The sequence below is a fragment of the Haematobia irritans genome, chromosome 5 (genome assembly GCF_050003625.1).
Source record: "Haematobia irritans isolate KBUSLIRL chromosome 5, ASM5000362v1, whole genome shotgun sequence".
Taxonomy (NCBI): Eukaryota; Metazoa; Arthropoda; class Insecta; order Diptera; family Muscidae; genus Haematobia; species Haematobia irritans.
The window spans coordinates 135,822,962-135,840,971 of record NC_134401.1 but is presented as its reverse complement, the minus strand read 5'-3'; the positions used below and the strand labels follow the sequence as shown (position 1 = coordinate 135,840,971).

At 25.7% G+C, this 18,010-nt stretch overlaps 2 protein-coding genes across 4 annotated transcripts in view; one reads left to right on the top strand and one right to left on the bottom strand.

Moving 5' to 3' along the window:
• The window catches only part of LOC142241485 (uncharacterized), a 153,486-nt gene that overhangs the window by 1,644 nt on the left and 133,832 nt on the right, over positions 1-18,010 (bottom strand). The window contains exon 1 of one of the 2 annotated variants that reach the window (XM_075313265.1): positions 4,163-4,244. The exons of the other annotated variant lie outside the window; for it this stretch is intronic. Within the exon in view, the coding sequence (XP_075169380.1) occupies positions 4,163-4,174 (12 nt within the window). The 5' untranslated portion in view covers positions 4,175-4,244. Of the gene's footprint in view, positions 1-4,162; positions 4,245-18,010 lie in introns of those variants that run through there. 2 annotated transcript variants of the gene reach the window in all.
• LOC142241480 (G-protein coupled receptor dmsr-1) overlaps positions 1-18,010 on the top strand; it is a 286,137-nt gene that overhangs the window by 217,371 nt on the left and 50,756 nt on the right. The gene's annotated exons all lie outside the window — the stretch shown is intronic.

The following is an 18,010-nucleotide window of genomic DNA, read 5'->3' as shown; positions in this document are numbered from 1 at the left end:
ACTAGAAAATTTTGTCACAATTTTATTACTATAGAAAATTTTGTCACAATGTTATTTCTATAGACAATGTTGTCAAAATTTTATTTCTATATAGATATTTTGTCAAAATTATATTCCAATAGAAATTTTTCCAAAATTTTATTTCTATAGAAAATTTTGTCAAAATGTTATTTCTATATAGATATTTTGTCAAAATTTTATTTCTATAGAAAATTTTGTGAAAATTTTATTTCTATAGAAAATTTTGTGAAAATATTATTTCTACAGAAATAAAATTCTGTTAAAATTTTATTTCTATAGGAAAGTTTGCCAAAATTTTATTTCTATAGAAATTTTTATCAAAATTTTATTTCTATAGAAAATGTTCTCGAAATTTTATTTCTACAGAAAATTTTGTCACAATTTTATTTCTAAAAAAATTTGTTAAAATTTTATTTCTATACAAATATTTTGTCAAAATTTTATTTCTATGGAAAATTTTGTCAAAATTTTATTTCTATAAAAAATTTCGTCAAAATTTGATTTCTATAGAAAATTTTGTCAAAATTTTATTTCTACAGAAAATTTTGTCACAATTTTATTTCCATAGAAAATTTTGTCAAAATTTTATTTCTATAGAAAATTTTGTCACAATTTTATTTCTATAGAAAATTTTGTCAAAATTCTATTTCTATATAGATATTTTGTCAAAATTTTATTTCTATAGAAAATTTTGTGAATATGTTATTTCTATATAAATATATTGTCAAAATTTTATTTCTATAGAAAATTTTGTGAAAATTTTATTTCTATATAGATATTTTGTCAAAATTTTATTTCTATAGAAAATTTTGTGAAAATTTTATTTCTATAGAAAATTTTGTGAAAATATTATTTCTACAGAAATAAAATTTTGTTAAAATTGTGCTCTCACTAATAATTTTGTTAAATAATTTTGTTAAAATTTTATTTCTATAGAAAATTTTGTCAAAATTTTATTTCTATAAAAATTTTATTTCTATAGAAAATGTTCTCGAAATTTTATTTCTACCGAAAATTTTGTCACAATTTTATTTCTAAAAAAATTTGTTAAAATTTTATTTCTATACAAATAGTTTGTCAAAATTTTATTTATGTAGAAAATTTTGCCACAATTTTATTTCTAAAAAAAATTTGTTAAAATTTTATTTCTATACAAATATTTTGTCAAAATTTTGTCAAAATTTTATTTCTATGGAAAATTTTGTCAAAATTTTATTTCTATAAAAAATTTCGTCAAAATTTGATTTCTATAGAAAATTTTGTCAAAATTTTATTTCTACAGAAAATTTTGTCACAATTTTATTTCCATAGAAAATTTTGTCAAAATTTTATTTCTATAGAAAATTTTGTAACAATTTTATTTCTATAGAAAATTTTGTCAAAATTCTATTTCTATATAGATATTTTGTCAAAATTTTATTTCTATAGAAAATTTTGTCTATAAATATTTTGTCAAAATTTTATTTCTATAGAAAATTTTGTGAAAATATTATTTCTACAGAAATAAAATTTTGTTAAAATTTTATTTCTATAGAAAATGTTTACAAAATTTTCTTTATATAAAAATTTTTTTCACAATTTTATTTCTATATAAATATTTTGTCAAAATTTTATTTCTATAGAAAATTTTGTGAAAATTTTATTTCTACAGAAATAAAATTTTGTTAAAATTTTATTTCTATAGAAAATGTTTACAAAATTTTCTTTATATAAAAATTTTTTTCACAATTTTATTTCTATAGACAATTTAGTTAAAATTTCATTTCTATACAAATATTTGTCTACATTTTATTTCCATAGAAAATTTTGTCAAAATTTTATTTCTATAGAAAATTTTGTCAAAATTTTATTTCTATAGAAAATTTTATCAAAATTTTATTTCTATACAAAATTTTGTCAAAATTTTATTTCTATACAAAATTTTGTCAAAATTTTATATCCATAGAATATTTGTCAAAACTTTATTTCTATAGAAAATTTTGTCACAATTTTATTTCTATAGAAAATTTTCTCAAAATTTTATTTCTATATAAATATTTTGTCAAATTTTTTTTTCTATAGAAAAATTGTCAAAATTTTATTTCTATAGAAAATTGTGTCACAATTGTATTTCTATAGAAAATTGTGTCACAATTTTATTTGTATAGAAAATTGTGCAACAATTTTATTTCTATAGAAAATAGTGTCACAATTTTATTTCTATATAAATATTTTGTCAAAATTTTATTTCCATAGAATATTTGTCAAAATTTTATTTCTATAGAAAATTTTGCCAAAAATTTTATTTCTGTAGAAAATATACACATTTTTTCGTGTTGTCTTAGAGAAAGTATATACTTTGATAATAAAAAAAAAGTTTGGCTAAATTCACAGGAAATGTCATGAAGATTTTTCCAATTAAAATTTTAATTGACTTTCAAAAATATTCAATTAAAAATATAATTGATTCAAGAGATTTTTTATTTGCAACAAAAATTTAAATGTTATTTTATTTCTATAGAAAAATTTCAACATCTTATGTCCATAGAATATTTGTCAACATTTTATTTCTATAGAAAATTTTGTCAAAATTTTATTTCTATAGAAGTTTTTGCAAAATTTTATTTTTGTAGAAAATTTTGTCAAAGTTTTATTTCTATAAAAAATTTTGTCACAATTTGATTTCTATAGAAAATTTTGTCAAAATTTTATTTCTATAAAAAATTTTGTCAAAATTTTATTTCTATACAAAATTTTGTCAAAATTATATTTCAATAGAATTTTTGGCAAAAGTTTATTTCTAAAGAAATGTTTTGCAAAATTTATTTTTATAGAAAATTTTGTCAAAATTTTATTTCTATAGAAATTTTTTGCAAAATTTATTTCTATAGAAAATTTTGTCAAAATTTGATTTCTAAAGCAAAATTTCGTCAACATTTTATTTCTATAGAAAATTTTGTCAAAATTTTATTTCTACAGAAATTTTTATCAAAATTTTATTTCTATAGAAATATTTCTCAAAATTTGATTTCTATAGCAAAATTTCGTCAACATTTTATTTCTATAAAAAATTTTATCAAAATTTTATTTCTACAGAAATTTTTATGAAAATTTTATTTCTATAGAAAATTTTGTCAAAATTTTATTTCTATAGAAAATTTTGCAAAATTTTCTTTCTGTAGAAAAGTTTTGCAACATTTTATTGCTAAATAAAATTTAAATTTATTTTGTTAGAAAAATTTCTCAAAATTTTGTTTCTATAGAAAATTTTGCCAAGATTTTATTTCTATAGAAATTTTTTTTAATATTTTATTTCTATAGAACATTTCTATATTTTGTCAAAAATTTATTTCTATAGAAAATTTTGTCAAAATTTTATTTCTATAAAAAATTTTGTCAAAATTTTATTTCTATGGAAAATTTTGTAAAAAATTTTATTTCTGTAGAAAATATACACATTTTTTCGTATATTTTCGATTAAGTATATACTTTTTTAATAAAAAAAGTTTGACTAAATTCACAGAAAATATCACGAAAATTTTTCCAATTAAAATTTTAATAGACTTTTAAAAATATTCAATTCAAAATATAATTGATTCAAGAGATTGTTAAATTGAAACAAAAATTAATCATAAAAAATAGCTGTATCAATTAATTTTTCAATTGGATCAATTAATTTTTTAGTTAACTTTGATACTATTATTTCTGTAAGTGAAGACATTTCAATTAAAAATTAATTGTATCAATGAAGACAAAAAATATTTTCTTGCGTGTATAGTCAAAAGCTTATTATGAATGAGGAGCCAATTTTTTGCGCTGACATATTTTCGATTTTGAATTTTGATCTGGTCTCTACATTAGGAATGTTTAACAGAAACTGTTTATAAAATCCTTGTTATTGGAATATTTGAACTTTGACTTGATGTAAATTAGCACTGTTCGAACGTGTGTCGTTATTTTTTTAAAGAACAATTTTAGAATTTAATCATATTTCTAAATAATTTTGAAACAACTCAAAATAATTTTTTAAGGAAATATTTCACTTCTTCCCCAAAAATTTTTCACAATTACAGCCTTTAAGTTTTAATTTTTATGGGGTACGTTATTTGTTGTTTAAAGTTATATTTTTTTTTTGCAAGTTCCTTTGCAAAACAAAACTTACTAGAAATTTCATTTGTGTGTGTGTGTTTTTTTAGTTTGAAATTTAATTTAAGCCACAGCACTTTTTGAGTTGTAACTAAAATACGCAACTAATGCGTGTTCTGCAAAATGCATCAATATTTATACATCTCGTTTACCCAATAGAGCAGAGTACTGCACTAATCTGCCACAAGTTGCCAGTTACCAGACAGACATGTGTCTCGACAATAAAAGCACATATTGATCAGACAAATCTTCTAATTGGCAATTCAGTTAACTTTAAAGTAGTTTTGTTATCTTTGGGGAGGTTGGGCGATGCGTAGTGGTTGAGAGGGGCAAGGAAATGGAAGTGATGTCTGTTTTACACAGGAAATTGTATTGGACAAACTAAGGTGGTGTTTACACTTTAAGCTCAAAATAAATATGGCAAATATTTTAGTTTTTTGTATCATTTTTTTTTTTGTGGTAAGTATGATACAATTTTGGATATGCTACATTAGAAGGCCAATAGGAATTTTCAAAAATTTTCAAATTTGAAAAATTATATTCGATAAGTTTTGGGTAGTGCATTCTTTCGTTAGAATTCAAACTAACATTCTGTTTTGATGTGATATATGCAATATGAGCTAAAAATGTTTGCCACAGTCAATGGCGACGAATTCTGTTTTTATTTCTGTCAAATATTTGCCAGGTGTGATCGTACCTTAACTCACTAAAAAAGAATTTTCTTCTGGCTAATCCTCCCTCGCACCTTTCTCACTTTCACGAGGTTTATTCAATTCTTAGCATTTTCTCTGTAATACAAACAATGTGGATGAAATGTTTCGTTTACATAAATTTTAGCATTTGCTCGGACTGAGAATCGAACCGCGGACCATACAGCCAACACACAATCCACTGGGGTACGTAGATGTTATTGTCATTAACAGACATCGCAATAGCCTGTAATGCACAAGCAACCCATACAGTCAAGTAATTATATTTATAGAGTATAGTTTTGGGCGCCCACAAGCTGGTGTAAAGAAACTTTATTTAAAAGAAACAAACAACTTTGGAAACGGAAATAATGGAATTTTACATATAATAGGTTGGCTGATAAGTCCCCGGTTTGACACATAGATGGCGTCGCTAGTATTAAATGCATATTAGTTTTATATAGTACCAATCTTCAAATGATTCGTGTCAAAATTTGACGTCTGTAAGTCAATTAGTTTGTGAGATAGAGCGTCTTTTGTGAAGCAACTTTTGTTATTGTGAAAAAAAATGGAAAAAAAGGAATTTCGTGTTTTGATAAAATACTGTTTTCTGAAGGGAAAAAATACTGTGGAAGCAAAAACATGGCTTGATAATGAGTTTCCGGACTCTGTCCCATGGAAATCAACAATAAATGATTGGTATGCAAAATTCAAGCGTGGTGAAATGAGCACGGAGGACGGTGAACGCAGTGGACGTCCGAAAGAGGTGGTTACCGACGAAAACATCAAAAAAAATCCACAAAATGATTTTGAATGACCGTAAAATGACGCTGATCGAGATAGCAGAGGCCTTAAGGATATCAAAGGAACGTGTTGGTCATATCATTCATCAATATTTGGATATGCGGAAGCTCTGTGCAAAATGGGTGCCGCGCGAGCTCACATTTGACCAAAAACAACAATGTGTTGATGATTCTGAGCGGCGTTTGCAGCTGTTAACTCGTAATATACCCGAGTTTTTCCGTCGATATGTGACAATGGCTGAAACATGGCTCCATCACTACACTCCTGAGTCCAATCGACAGTCGGCTGAGTGGACAGCGACCGGTGAACCGTCTCCGAAGCGCGGAAAGACTCAAAAGTCCGCTGGCAAAGTAATGGCCTCTGTTTTTTGGGATGCGCATGGAATAATTTTTATCGATTATCTTGAGAAGGAAAAACCATCAACAGTGACTATTATATGGCGTTATTGGAGCGTTTGAAGGTCGAAATAGCGGCAAAACGGCCCCATATGAAGAAGAAAAAAGTGTTGTTCCACCAAGAGAACGCACCGTGCCACAAGTCATTGAGAACGATGGCAAAAATTCATGAATTGGACTTCGAATTGCTTCCTCAACCACCGTATTCTACATATCTGGCCCCCAGCGACTTTTTCTTGTTCTCAGACCTCAAAAGGATGCTCGCAGGGAAACAATTTGGCTGCAATGAAGAGGTGATCGCCGAAACTGAGGCCTATTTTGAGGCAAAACCGAAGGAGTACTACCAAAATGGTATCAAAAAATTAGAAGGTCGTTATAATCGTTGTATCGCTCTTGAATGTTGAATAATAAAAACGTATTTTGGCAAAGAACTTGTTATTCCAAAAATTTTCGCAAGATTGTGAAAGGATGTTCGGCATTACATTATTATTCAATTTTTAATACGAAGCCTCAAAATGTGAGTACACAGAAAAAAATATCACCAAAATATTTCCAATTAAAATGTTAATTGAAGTTGAAAATTTTTTCAATTAATAAATTAATTGATACAATTAACTTTTTAATCATGATAGAAACATCAAGTTAATTAAGTCAATGATTGAAAATTTGTAAATATACTCCCTTGTAAAGAAGTTCACTGTTCTTTAAATTTAAATTAATTTCCCTGAAGACGAGCATCGGAGATGTCTCGAAATATTGGAAAATTTTAAATATAAAAATACAACTCAAAAAACAACAACATCTGTTTTTATTCACATGACCTCAAGCCGAACTAAGCAAATATAATGATTGAAAATTTTAAAATTTTTAATTAAAAAATTAATTGATACAATTAACTTTTTAATCAAATTCGGACGACTAATTCAGTTAACAAAAGTGCTGATTTTTTTAAAATTTTTAATTAAAAATGTATTTCAAACAATCATTTGTTAATCCAAATAAAAACTCTAAGCCAATTCAGAGAGTAATTAAAAATATTTACCTTTTTTAATTAATAAATTAATTGAGTTTTGCAATCAACATCAATTAAATTTTTAATTGAATCAATTAAAAAATTAATTGAAATTTGCTGAAAAAATCAATTAATTTTTTAATCAAGAATTTTTTCTATGCCCAATTAAAACTGTGATTGATACTATCATTTTCGTGATTGAAGACATTTCAATTAAAAAATTAATTGGATCAATTAATTTGGTGATTGAATCAGAAAAAAAATTTTTTGTGTGTAGAAATGAACAGTGCTTGATATACACGAAATTAACTATGATTTTGGAATAAAAAGTATTTTTTAATGAAAAATAAAAATTTATCAGGCCAAATACAAACAAAATAGAACAATAGAAAAACCCAAATTCATTCGAATTCGAGAGACAGTTCTTCTTTCATTTTTAATTTGAAACCTCATATTTACGGTATAAAACAGTGCTTGACATAAACGAATTTTACAGTGATTTTGCAATAAAAAGTTTTTTTTTTTGTTTAAGGCAAAAAATTTTGTAACAAAAGAAAACCTTTTATATGATAAAAGTTTTACTTTTTCGAACAAATTAAAAAAAAAAACTATAACCAAAGAACTACGTTGCGATACCCATTTTTCGTACAAAATTTCTCGTTGTTTTTGGGTATCATATAGTCGGCTCGAGCTTACTTTAGCTACACATATGGGTCCCCTGAACGTCACATATCACCATGTTACAAGAATAAAACATAGAAATGCAATAATAAGAATTTGTGAGTTTTCAATCATTTTTAAATCGTATTTTTGACTTTGTTTTATTTTTATCATGTTTTTTGATAGATTGTTTCATATGAATATTTATAGCCCACACTGGACTAAACTTCCAAAAAGTAAACAAAAAAAAATGTTTATGAAAAGTGTTTGTGTAAAATGTTTTATCACACGCTCCAAGCAGAACTGGTTTAAGCTACATCAATTGTAACAGACCAATGTATATTCATTGTAATAGTAACATGGCTTTGTTCACATCTAAGTATAGGGAACCGTGATTAGAACCACCGAATCAAAAGAAGGCGTAGTCAATGTTGTCTATAGAAATAAATTTTTCAGAAAATTTTCTATAGAAATACAATTTTCAGAAAATTTTCCATAGAAATACATTTTTAGAAAATTGTCTATAGAAATAAAATTTTCAGAACATTTTCTATAGACATAAAATTTTCAGAAAATTTTCCATAGAAATAAAATTTTCAGAAAATTTTTTACAGAAATAAAGTTTTCAGAACATTTTCTATAGAAATAAAATTTTCAGAACATTTTCTATAGAAATAAAATTTTCCGAAAATTTTTTTATAGAAATAAAATTTTTTTTCTATAGAAATAACATTTTCAGAAAATATTCTGTAGAAAAAATTATTTCAATTCTACATTTTCAGGAAATATTTTTAGAAATAAAATTTTCAGAAAATTTTCTATAGAAATAAATTTTTCAATCCAGTTTCTATAGAAATGAAAATTTTCTATACAAATAATATTTTCAAAAAATTTCCTATACAATTAAAATTTTCAGCAAATTTTATATTGAAATAAAAATTTCAAAAACAAAAAAAAATCAAATATTAAAATTTTCAGAATTTGTTGTTTTGTTGGAAAACAATAGAGATAAATTTTTTTTAGAAAATTTTCTGTAGAAATAAAATTTTCAGACAGAGAGAAATAAAATTTTAACAAAATTTTCAATAGGAATAAAATTTTGACTAAATGTTCTATAGAAAAAAATATTGATCAAATTTTCGATAGAAGTAAATTTTTTCTATAGAAATACAATTTTGACAAAATTTTCTAAAGAAAAACAATTTAACAAAAATGTCGATAGAAATAAAATTTTGTCAAAATTTTCTATAGAAATAAAATTTTGTTGTTTTTTTTTTATTTCAGCTTAAAACTATGCAGTGACTAAACTGCAAATGTAGCTTAACCAACGGCAGTAGCCGATTATCAAACCTTTTTTCGGAAGGTTCAAGTGTAGTTCACTTTGGGTTGAGTGAATTAGCCGAATTTATTCTGATAATTGGTTGATAGTTTTGCTGCAAGTAGAGGATGCTGATGAGGAATGTGGTAATTCCGAAACAGCTGTATATCCAACCATCTTGCAGTCTATAGGGCTTTGCCCAAATAAATTAGACAAACATACTTTTCCTCTGTTGGTTAAGCTACACTTGTAGTTAGTCAATGCGTGGTTTTAAGCTGAAATCAAAAACAAACAAAAAAATGATTGAAGAGAAACCAACAATAACAAACAAAACAAATAAAATTTTGACAAAATTTTCTATAGAAATAAAATTTTGACAAAATTTGATCAAAATTTTCAATATAACATTTTTTAAATTTGGAAATAAAATTTTGACAAAATGTTTTATAGAAATAAAATTTTCCGAAAATTTTTATAGAAATAAAATTTTCAGAAAATTTTTATAGAAATAAAATTTTCCGAAAAGTTTTATAGAAATAAAATTTTAACAAAATTTTCTACAGAAATAAAATTTTGACAAAATTTTCTACAGAAATAAAATTTTGACAAAATTTTTTCATAGAGATAAAATTTTGACAAAATTTGATCAAAATTTTCAAAATAACATTTTTTTAAATTTGGAAATAAAATTTTGAAAAAATGTTTTATAGAAATAAAATTTTCTGAAAATTTGTATAGAAATAAAATTTTGACAAAAAATTCTATAGAAATAAAATTTTGATAAAATTTTCAATAGAAATAAAATATTGACAAAATTTGATCAAAATATTCAATACAAGATTTTTTAAATTTGGTAGTTTTTTTGGTAAATTTTTTTTCTATCAAATTTTCGTAGATTATTTTTGGCACGAGTGGCAACTGTGCTTTCGGATCGGTGCTCACTAATTTCTTCTAAACATTTTCTATAGACATACAATTTTCAGAACACTTTCTATAGAAATACAATTTTCAGAACATTTTCTATAGAAATACAATTTTCAGAAAATTTTCTATGGAAATAACATTTTCAGAAAATTTTCTATAGAAAAATTTTATTTAAATTCTACATTTTCAGAAAATATTTATAGAAATAAAATTTTCAGAAAATTTTCTATAGAAATAAAATTTTCAGAAAATTTTCTATACAAATAATATTTTCAGAAAATTTTCTATACAATTAAAATTTTCCTCAAATTTTGTATAGAAATAAAAATTTTAAAAATAAAAAAATCAAATAATAAAATTTTCTATTAAAATAAAATGTTCAGAAAATTTTATATAGAAGTAAAGTGTTTGGAAAATTTTCTATAGAAAGAAAATTGTCGAAATTTTTTTTTTGTTGGAAAAACAATAGAGATATTTTGTTTAGAAAATTTTCTATAGAAATAAAATTTTATGAAAATTTGAAATATAAGATTTTTTTGGTTGTTAGCTATTGCAAATATAATGGATAGCATTTTATTCCACAAGAGTACCAACATCAAAAAAACGTCTTTTCATTTATCGACTAAAAGCCGAAGTCGAAATAACCGAATCATCAAAAATTTTCTTATAAAATTTTTGATTGAATTTTAAACAATATTCAATAAAAAATTGAATTTTTTAATTGGATCAACTAATTTCGATGTGGACTTACTCTACACGGAAAAAGTATCACAAAAATGTTTTTTTTATGAAAATATAAATAGAATGTTAGAAAATATTCACTAAAAATTTAATTAATTCAATAAAATATTTAATTAACACCAAAATCCATCATAAATAATAATTGTATCAATACATTTTTAAATTGACTTCAGTCAGTGATACTATTATTTCTGTGATTGCAGACATTTCAATTAATAGGAGTAATTGGATCAACCAATCGCAAAAATTGAGGACAAATAAAATGATGAGTGATGATGAAAACTCACAAAAAAATCTAAGTCTATTTTATTCAAAATTTTAAAAAATAGAAAAATCTTTTTTTTTTTCATTTTTGAAAAATACCCGAAAGTTAGACTTTTGCAAAAGTCGGCTTTAACGAATTTCGAAAAAAAAATTTAAATGGTGCAAATCTTGAAAGGTCGACTTTTTAATCTTTATTACAATTTCTATACTACACCACCTTATATATTAATATTTCTTAGTACTGAAGCTCCATAATCAATCGGTCCAATACTGTTTATGATTTTCCATTGTATGCAGCCATTCAGCTTTCAAACATCAATCGTTTCGATATTTTTTAAATCAAAATCGTTAGCATAGCTAATAAAATACAAGTCATTGCAAGCAATACCATTAACTATGAATTGCTATATGAAAGATGTGTGGCTGTGAATGAGTGCAAAAAAAGAAGGCATCAAGAAACCGACACTAGCTCACTTAACTAAATCGAATTTTAGACAAATTCAACTCAGGATTGCCATTCAAATAATTCATTCACAGTGATACAAAAGAATATCATTTTGCAATCAACTTGCAATCTACGGCAACATAGTAACGACGATTTACTAGTGTCACTTGTGTATGGCACAACTTTTTTTTCAAATGGGCGAGATAAAAACAAAATCTACCAACTGCAATTTTATGCCTGTTTGACGGTTTTTCTTTATTTACGCGTGGTTATGTCGGTTCCCATAATGAGGGTAATCAATTAACGGTGACAATAATTAAAATAATTCGTTTGAATTAGCGATTAATTATTTGGAAAATCAATGTAAATGGCCGGAGAACGGCTAACACAGAACAAAGACACAAACAAAGAAGAATTCAGTGAGCACCGATCCGAAAGCACAGTTGCCACTCGTGCCAAAAATAATGTACCAAAATTTGATAAAAAAAAAAACTACCAAATTTAAAAAATCTTGTTTTGAAAATTTTGATCAAATTCTGTCAACATTTTATTTCTATTGAAAATTTTGTCAAAATTTTATTTGTATAGAATTTTTTGTCAGATTTCTTTTTTCTATAAAAAATTTTGTCAACATTTTATTTCTATAGAAAATTTTATCAAAATTTTATTTCTATCGAAAATTTTGTCAAAATTTTATTTCTATCGAAAATTTTGTCAAAATTTTATTTCTATCGAAAATTTTGTCAACATTTTTATGTCTATAGAAAATTTTATTTCTATAGAAAATTTATTTCTATAGAAAATTTTGTCATATAGCAATTCATAGTTAATGTTATTGCTTGCAATGACTGGTATTTTATTAGCTATGCTAACGATATTGATTTAAAAAATATCGAAACGATTGATGTTTGAAAGCTGCATGGTTGCGTACAATGGAAAATCGTAAACAGTATCGGACCGATTGATTATGCAGCTTTAGTACTTTGAAATATGAATATATATGTTGGTGTAGTAAAGAGATTAAAACATTTTCAAAACTTGGAGAAATCGGGTTTTAGATTTTTTGATGTTTTGAAGTTCAATAAAGTCGACTTTTGCAAATGTCAAACTTTGAAGTTTTTTCAGATAGGTAAAAAATCGATTTTTCTACTTTTTAAAATTTTGAATAAAATCGATTTCCATCTTTTATAAGTAGTAAAAAGTCTATTTTTTTTTTCGAGTTTTCATCATAAGATATTTCTCTCTTTCAAATCAAATTCGAATTTCCATGAAAGATCGATTAGTGGGTTTTAACCAACATCAACAAAAGTCGAATTGGGTAAATTTTCAAAAAAATATCAGAAAAAAAAAATATTTTTAGTCATCAATTTTCGTGATTGATTTATCCAATTAATTGAAAAGTCTGCAATCACAGAAATGATATCACTGATCAAAGTCAATTAACAAACAAGTGAGGGCAGTCTAAAGTCGGGCGGTGCCGACTATATTATACCCTTTGAACCACTTTGAAGATCCACATTTTCGGTACCATATCAAATACGTCAATTGTGATATATACAAAGTTTTTTTTCTAAATACATTTAAATCTGACTCGATCTAGACAAAATTTGTTAGACTTCTACAAAATCTATAAAAAATTTATTTCTATAGAAAATTTTGTCAAAATTTTATTTCCATACAATATTTTCTCAAAATTTTATTTCTCTAGAAAATTTTGTCAAAATTTTATTTCTATAGAAAATTTTGTCAAAATTCTATTTCTATGGAAAATTTTGTAAAAATTTTATTTCTATAGAAAATTTTGTCAATATTTTGTTAGTATAGAAGATTTTGTCAACATTTTATTTCTATAGGAATATATCTGAAAATTTTATTTCTATAGGAATATATCTGAAAATTTTATTTCTATAGAAAATTTTGTCAAAATTTTATTCCTATAGAAAATTTTGTCAAAACTTTTATTTTCTTTGTCAAAGTTTTATTTCTATAGAAAATTTTGTCAAAGTTGTTGTCAAAATTTTATTTCTATAGAAAATTTTGTAAAAATTTTTATTTCTATTGAAAATTTTGTCAATATTTTGTTACTATAGAAGATTTTGTCAATATTTTATTTCTATAGAAAATTTTGTCAAAATTTTATTTCTATCGAAAAATTTGTCAAAATTTTATTTCTATAGAATTTTTTGTCAAAATTTTATGTCTACAGAAAATTTTGTGAAAATTTTATTTCTATAGAAAATTTTGTCAAAATTTTATTTCTATAGAATTTTTTGTCAAAATTTTATGTCAACAGAAAATTTTGTGAAAATTTTATTTCTATAGGAAATTTTGTCAAAATTTTATTTCTATAGAAAATTTTGTGAAAATTTTTATGTCTATAGAAAATTTTGTAATTCGCATTCAGTGTTTTGGATGCGAATTAAAAAAGTTTGCAAAACAATTTTTTTGTTTTCAATGATTTTTAGAATGTATTAAAAATCATTCTAAAAGTTGACCTCAAATTTGTTCAAAAATCGTAATTTATCTAGAATGGATTTAGCATTTTTTTAAAATAATTTGTGCCATTTTCTTAATTTTTACTATGTTTTAACCTATTTTAAACAAAAAAAAATATTGTTATTACCCATTAAAACTATGAAAAAGTCCTGCTATTTTGGTTTATTTCGAATAATTTAGTTTAAACTTTGTTTTGTCAAAATTGTTTTTGTTATAGAAAATTTTGTCATTTTATTTCTATAGAAAATTTTGTAAAATTTGTTCTCTATAGAAAATTTTGTAATAATTTTTCTCTATAGAACATTTTGTAATAATTTTTCTCTATAGAAAATTTTGTCAAAATTTTTGTTCTATAGGAATATTGCTGATAATTTTATTTCTATAGAAAATTTTGTCAAAATTTTATTTCTTTAGAAAATTTTGTTAAAACTTTGTTTCTATAGAAAATTTTATGAAAAACAATTTTTTGTCAAAATTTTATTTCTATAGAAAATTTTGTTAAAACTATGTTTCTATAGAAAAAATTTCTATAGAAAATTTTGTTAAAACTATGTTTCTATAGAAAATTTTATCAATATTTTCTTTCTATGGAAAATTTTGTCAATATTTTGTTTATATAGAAAATTTTGTCAATATTTTATTTCTATAGAAAATTTTGTCAAAATTTTCACACCTTAAGAAGAGAACATTCCGTTTGTGCCTTTGTTAAAATTAATTAAAAAAATTAAATCCTCACTTGAAAAAAATATTTTTTCTGTATAAATATTTTACAGCTTATAAACTCTAACGAAAACATTATTCCTCTTACCCCCATTTTATGAAGCTCCGTTAGTGTTCCGTTAGCTAACGAACTTTTAAACTGTACTATGGACATACCTGGCATCTTGCCTACATGTTCCACTTGCCAGTTAGACATTTAACTGCCGAAAATTTTTCAGTTAAAGTTAACCGGAGAGAAGATATTTGCAATTTACTGTCTGTTAACTGGCAGTTAAAGCCAAACGGAGCTACAAGAAAATGACCGTTAATAATTATATGTTTTTCCTTTTGAAAATACGATATGCTTGACATTGCAGACATTGACATTGCATTATTCTAAGAAAAACAAAAGTCATATCGATTCATATTTTTTACTTATATAAATTTTATAAATGTAAATAGACTGTAAAGGAACTTTTTTTTTATAATTTCATGGAAAATACTGTTAGCAGTAATTTTACACCGTTAATTGTTACTAAAGCATGCAGATTTTAAACTACCAGGAACCATGATTTCAAAAGAAAATTTATAATGACCAAATATACACTGAAAAAAAATCATGCCCGGTTCCAAAGATGTTGTATTTACTATAACAATTTTGATATGGATTCCGAGCCAAAGAGGCGGAGAATAGAAGTAAGGATACTTTTAAGACACAATTCTCTTTAAAATTTGGGTTTTGTGTACTTGCTTCTAGGAAGCAGTTTTTAATTTTTCGCTTTTTCAGCTTTTTCCTTCATATGCTATCAAAGTCCTTTAATAACAAGTTAACGACAACTTTATTTTCCAAATTCGGACACGACTTCCAGTATTATAATTATGCTATGTTTCAAGTAAAAAACGACTTTAAAATATAGTGTTGAAAAACATGTCCTATTTTTGAACGATTTTTTGCTTTGTAGTCAAGATGCAAAAAGACAACAAATTTAAAGACAATTTCATTAAATTTAAAGATTTTTTATACCCTCCACCATAGGATGGGGGTATATTAACTTTGTCATTCCGTTTGTAACACATCGAAATATTGCTCTAAGACCCCATAAAGTATATATATTCTGGGTCGTGGTGAAATTCTGAGTCGATCTAAGCATGTCCGTCCGTCCGCCCGTCCGTCTGTTGAGATCACGCTAACTTCCAAAGGAAACAAACTATCGACTTGAAACTTGGCACAAGTAGTTGTTATTGATGTAGGTTGGATGGTATTGAAAATGGGCCATATCGGACCACTTTTACCTATAGCCCCCATCATAAGCGTAGGAAGGCCTCTGGTGAGGGGGCTTAGACCCCCCCAGAAAAATTTTAGCCACCCCCCCAGAATTTGAAAACCTATTTACGATTTTACATTTTTATAAAAATTAAACAAGTATATACTCGTACAACGCACAAAGTTCCACTAAAGACTTTCATGCACAATCGAATTACTTGGGTTGTGGTAGAAATCTGATATTTATGAAATAAAGCTGTGGTTGAACTTATGATTTAGTTGAATAAAAAATAGTAATTGACATTAGAACTATTCTTTCATAAATTAATATCTTAATAATGCTGCAAAAAAGCGTCGCCAAAAAGAAATGAAAATGTTCTTTTTGGGTCTGGAAGTGGTACACTCTTACTTACTCTTTTACTCTTTTTTTAAACTATTTGAAAAAAGAAAACAAAAAATTACGCATTAAAATATAAACAAAATGAAGTAAAAAACTTCCTGTGTAGTTAAAATAGTTAACTTCTTTGTGAGGACATTTTTGGAAGTGCTTTTAAAGTTGTGCCTTTAGAACAACTCCCAATTTTTTGCTGGGAAAAGTGTGGAACTACCCTACGGGAAATGGATCAACCACAGAACTGGTACAGGACTAGTCCCTGGTGTGTATGGGCCAGTCCCAGTTCTGATCAAAACGTATGGAAGGGACCGTCCACCTTTACATGGGTTTGTCATTGACGGAGTAAACTTACATTTTAGGACGCGTCTTGGACTCACCCCAAAGGACATGTCCTGGGACAATTTAGCAGGAGCAACCCATAAACAGGTCCTCAGGAACCAGTCTCGGACAAACTCTTAGAAATCTCTTTCAATTTGGGCTCCTAATCGAACCCGAAATGAAAAAAAATTGAAATATATCGAACAAAAGGTTATTCTGATAATTTTATTTCACTAAATTTTATTTCACAATTTGCACCAATTTCCCGTAGGGTACTTTTAGTTGCTTTATTATAAATTGATTCTCGAGTTATTTTGATGTCTATTTTTTTATTAAATTTTATGAAATAAAACATTAGTTGAACCTATAAGTTCAGTCTATAAAGTTTTAGCTAGGGGGGCTATAGCCCCCCTTAGGAAAATTGTCTAGCTACGCTTATGGCCCCCATATAAACCGACGCTCAGATTTGGCTTGCGGAGCCTCTTGGAGGTGCAAAATTCACCCGATCCGTTTGAAATTTGGTAGATGGTGTTAGTATAGGGTCTCTCACCACCATGCAAAAATTGGTCCAAATCGTTTCATAATTATATATGCTATAGCCCCCATATAAACCGATCCCCAGATTTGGCTTGCGGAGCCTCTAAGAGAAGCAAATTTCATCCGATCCGGCTGAAATTTTGTACATGGAGTTAGTATATGGTTTCTAACAATCATGCAAAAATTGGTTCACATCGGTCCATAATTATATATAGCCACCATATAAACCGATCCCCAGATTTAACCTCTGGAGCCCCTTGGAAGAGCAAATTTCATCCGATCCGGTTGAAATTTGGTACGTGGTGTTAGTATATGGTATCTAACAACCATGCTAAAATTTGTCCACTCTGGTCTTAATTATATATAACCCCCATTTAAACCGATCTCCAGATTTGACCTCTGGAGCTATTGGAGGAGCAAAATTCATCCCAACCTTTTGAAATTTGCTACGTGGTGAAATATGGTGTATTGCGCTAGTATATGGCCGCTAACAACCATGCTAAAATTAGTCCATATATTTCTATAGTTATATATAGCCGATCCCCGAAAATAATAATTTACACCAAAATTTTATTTCTATAAAAAATTTTGAAAAAAAATTATTTCTATAGAAAATTTTGTCAAAATTTTATTTCTATAGAAAATTTCGTCAACATTTTATTTTTATAGAAACTTTTGTCATACTGAATTATTTACGTATTTAATCGTCCTTTTTCTGTTTAATATATACCCAGTATGGACTAACTTACAATTGAGAAGACGGAGTTAAGAAGTTTTAAGATACCTTGCCATCGGCAGGTGTTACCGCAACCCAAGTAATTCGATTGTGGATGACAGTATTTAATACAAATTTCTATGCAATCCATGGTGGAGGGCACATAAGATTCGGCCTGGCCGAACTTAG